The 4,299-nt window shown below is 30.5% G+C and overlaps 1 protein-coding gene across 4 annotated transcripts; it reads left to right on the top strand.

The window, feature by feature from the left end:
• LOC107624424 (uncharacterized) lies at nucleotides 1–2,866 on the top strand. 4 transcript variants are annotated; one of them, XM_021113799.2, is made up of 6 exons: nucleotides 1–358; nucleotides 458–504; nucleotides 857–930; nucleotides 1,229–1,318; nucleotides 1,612–1,748; nucleotides 2,277–2,866. In XM_021113799.2, exons 3-6 carry the CDS (start codon nucleotides 871–873, stop codon nucleotides 2,290–2,292), a joined length of 303 nt encoding a protein of 100 aa, XP_020969458.1. In that variant the 5' UTR covers nucleotides 1–358; nucleotides 458–504; nucleotides 857–870; the 3' UTR covers nucleotides 2,293–2,866. The 4 variants fall into 4 exon arrangements, with proteins under 4 accessions (XP_020969458.1, XP_088341295.1, XP_088341330.1 ...); XM_088485169.1 differs by having other exon boundaries at nucleotides 2–358; nucleotides 843–930; XM_088485204.1 differs by lacking the exons at nucleotides 1–358; nucleotides 458–504 and adding an exon at nucleotides 1,406–1,509 and having other exon boundaries at nucleotides 895–930.
• Nucleotides 2,867–4,299: the final 1,433 nt, after the last annotated feature.

Genomic DNA, 4,299 nt, shown 5'->3' with positions numbered 1-4,299 from the left:
AATCCCATCATATTATTTATATATTTAGAAATAGATAACTTAAACCTAACATTTTATATTTTATATGATTATTAGATTACTAAAATAGACTTATTTTATTAATAATTTCATCGTATTGTCTATATATTTAAAGATTAACAGCTCACTACAATTAGTACATAACATCTTATATCTCACATCATTAAATTGCTAAAATAGAGTTATTTCATTAAAGAGTGTGTGATATGGTTGTGGTAAGAATGAAGAGAAGAAGAATCATAGCAAGCTTGGGTTTTCTAATGTTAATGGGCATTGCTGTCTATTTCAGGCTTTGGGCCATTCACTACAGCATCTCCTCTGATGACTCTGACCTCCTAAGGTTACCTTCAAACCCCTTTCTCATAATTTCTAGTTTGACAGAGCAGATTTGTGATCATAATATCCCCTTGTTTTGTTTGCCAATTCATGATGTTTGCAGGCGACAGTTAGGGAAGCAATGGACAAATCTGCCGAGTGGAGGCTAAGGTATGACGAGGCTGTAGATAGGGAAAACTAAGTGTTTATGTTTACTAGGTTTAATTTTTGGGAAATGGAACTTTGTAAATGAAGCAAGTTCAATTGATGAATTAAATTTAATAGCATTTAAAATTCTCTCAAATTTTAAAATTCTTTATTTATCCAAACACATTTATAATGATCAGTACATCAAGGAACCATTGCTACACTTGAACCCAGATGCCGTTATTAGGGAAAATCATGGCTACTGTTTCTTTCATTGATGTTTTTTGTCCATCACTAACATAATTTATGGTTTTTTCCCCTTATAAATGTGCTTACTAATATCATAAATGTGCATACTAAAGCATTTGGCCAACAGTTTTCTGATTGGACATGGCGGATTTTCTGACCTCTACCCACCGTGCCAAGTGGATCTTCACTCCTCAACAGTTGGTACTTGTTTCTTTTTTTCATTTCTATTCATCTATGTTTCTTTTCTGGCTGTAAGGAATTCTTTGAAAAAGAAACCATAAATCATGACTCATGAGGCATATTATTGTAATATGTGCCTCTAGTTTTCTCTGTGTTAGTCTCAATGCAACAGTCAGCACTAGTATTGGTTTTTTGTTATGAGCTGGATATGGGGGGTTGTTTTTTATACTCCAGAATGCTTTATCTCAAATCTGAGTAATGTAATCAGTATACAAATCTAACTGATACTTTGTTTTTTTTCGCAAATTTCATTCATCAGGTGGCCTCAATCTACTGTTCCAACTTTCAAAATCCTAGCATGCGAATGTTTGCACAAGGTCTGGATTGGGGAACAAATATCACTAGTGAGGTTTGTCACGATTAGCCATTTTAATTTCCCTTTACTGTGACGAAAAGCTTCACTTTCGAATGCTGATTTTATTCTGAATTTTGGAAGAAAGGATGAAGGTTTCTTGGCCACTGTCTATGAGGGAGGCTATAGTGTACTACTATCTGTTTGAGTACTTTCAAGATGACTTAATAGTCATTCTTACAAATTCAGTAGGGAACTAACTAACTCTTCTTCTTTTTCACTTCTTTTGGAAAATGTTAATTCTAAACTAGTTCTAAGCTTTAAGGAATTTGTACTTAATTTGGTTTCAGGTTCCTGAGTCAAATGGTGTCAATTTGATCATCAACGGTTTGAATGAGGTGATTCCTGAAGCAAAGGATGTTGTGAGAGTTGATTTGGTAGGGGGATTTGCATTGCAGAAGGTGACATCAGAAAGAAGTTACTTTCGGTGAGTTTTAAATCTGCTCAAACATAAGAAATTACTTAATTTAAGTGATGCCATCGGTTCCTGTTCGTAGCTTGCTTTTGTTTCCAACTTTAGTAGTTTATAGTAGAAATTTGAATGTTAAACTTGCCTTGTTATCTAATTGGTTTAAGGAAGCTACCGAAATGAAAATGTATTTTTAATTAAGGAAACCTGATTGAAAGACTTCAAATTTTACAAGACAATAGCAAATATGGATATAAAGCTGGATTTTGTGCCTCCATCTCTCATAAACTTCATTTCGAGGCAGTTGATTAGCAATGGTTTCAGGCTGTACAAGAAGGTCGCAGAGTTTCTTCAGATATCAATTTCTTTTATTTTGGATTCGACTGATATTTACTTTGTTACTACTTTATGTTATCCATAGTAGTTCATTCTATAACAAAGAAGCTTAAGTTAATAAAATGTGTATCATCTAATATATTCTGTGACCAAATCATCTACCCTGTAGATTCTTTAATTATCATCATCATTACCCTCATTTTGATGCAGACTGTGGCTTCTATGATGAGCCATGGTGAAGAAGAATTGAGCAAGGCATTGGGGGATCCATTATATGTCAGAATTCGTGAATCTTTGAGCTTAAACAAGATGCGGATATTCTCCCTGCTGAAGAGGACCTTATTGAAAGTAAGCAAGATGAGGCAAAGGTTGCAGCTGAAGAGGATAAAAGCAATCAATATGCAAATAGTACCACGTCGATGGTGGTGAATGGAGTAGTAGCAAATAGCAGCAAAACAATAAATAGAGAGCTCATTGGCAACTCTTAAAGCACCAAACACAACCATGCAAAATCCCAGTGGAAGCAAATCACTTCGCTCTCTGATTCAACACATTCTTAATTTTCTGTGATTAATGATACTACTGGTTGGGAATGCTTGCAAGTTGCAACAACCCCTCATATCATGGCAATGCTTCTTAGGATCGTTCATTGGGATTGGTTTATTGTCTAACTTAATGTAACATAGTTATAGGCTTGTAGCATTTTTTGTTTAGATTTGTAACATGATTTATTATTTTTCAAGAGAAATTTGTGTATTAATATTGAGTTTAATGAAATATCTCATTTTTGTAAAAATTAATTTTAGTATATTTATATTATGCATAATAATAATAATAATTATTGATACAAATAATTGAGATTTTAGAAAATGAGTATAATATAATTAAAAATAATGGCAACTAAAAGTAAATAACATTCCAATTTTAAAATTATTTTTAGTGGTCATATAAATTGCTGGTAAAATGGGTTTTGGCGGCAATAGTAATGGTCGCTAAAATGAATAACATTGCAATTTTGGAATTACTTTTGGTGGTCATATAAATTGTCAAGAAAATGGCCGCTAATAGTTATATACTTTTTGCGGCCATTAAAAAGGTCTTTACCGGCAATGTTATAATTGCCGCTAAAACCTTTTAGTGACAAAGCATAAGACAACTAATGTCTAATTGCCGGTAAATGTATTAGCGGCTATATTCATTGCCGCTAAAAACAAAATAAATGGTTGCTAAAAATGATTTTTTTGGTAGTGCATCATTATTTTCTTTTTCTTCTTTTCTTATTCATCTCTTCCTTCTTGTTTCACATTCTCATAATTCTTCTTATTTTATCCTTTTAACAAGAATAAAAATAAGAAAAAAATCAAACAAAGAAAAAGAAGAAACGCATAATGTTGCAAAACCACCAGAAAAAAAGAGAGAAAAAAATGCAGCAATAAAAAAACAACGACGAGAAAGAAATACGTGATGAAAAAGAATGAACACAATAAGAAGGTATTCATATTAAAAAGCGCGGAAAAGTTGCGTTAGTGGGAAGTTGGAGTGTGTTTAATATGCTCTCACTAATAAAATTAATTTTTGTTGAGTTTGAACTAATTTATTTAGATTTAATGGTTAAAAAAAATTAAATATGTAACAAAATTGTAAAAGAAATTGGTAAATGGATTGAATAAGTTGGAATTTTATGTTTAAAAAGTCTGATAAAAATTAGATAAAAATATTATATATTATATATATAAATATATTATTTTATTTATATTTTATCATTAGTTACACCTTAAAATCAAGTTAAATAATGTGCATAAAATGTTAGTTTGACTATTGAGACGATACATTTTTTTTTCTCTTTCGTTAAACCAATTTTTGGATAAGAAATAAACTCATAATAAATTACAGAAATTGCGAAAACAATGATAACTTTTTTAGTAAAGAAGATTAAAAATTGAATATCTATAATGCTAATTAATTGAGTTCTATTACTTGACCAAAATTCATTTCACCATCGATTAACTACAATTAATCATAATTCATACTAACCAATAATTTTACATTCTCTATAACATAAAAATTTTAGTAAAATCAATTATCATTTCTTAAAAAAATTATTTAATTTTTAAAAAAATTTCAATATAATATCCCTTAAAATTGGACTTAATAGTCTTTCAAATATTCCATCAATCTATTAATCTTTTCTTAATAATTATCAAACCAAAAGATCCTCAATATCAAAATGATT

This window comes from Arachis ipaensis, chromosome B10 (assembly GCF_059453495.1).
Source record: "Arachis ipaensis isolate K30076 ecotype BB chromosome B10, ASM5945349v1, whole genome shotgun sequence".
Taxonomy (NCBI): domain Eukaryota; kingdom Viridiplantae; phylum Streptophyta; class Magnoliopsida; order Fabales; family Fabaceae; genus Arachis; species Arachis ipaensis.
Note: the sequence above shows the minus strand (reverse complement) of the source record. Positions and strands in the feature narration are given on the sequence as shown.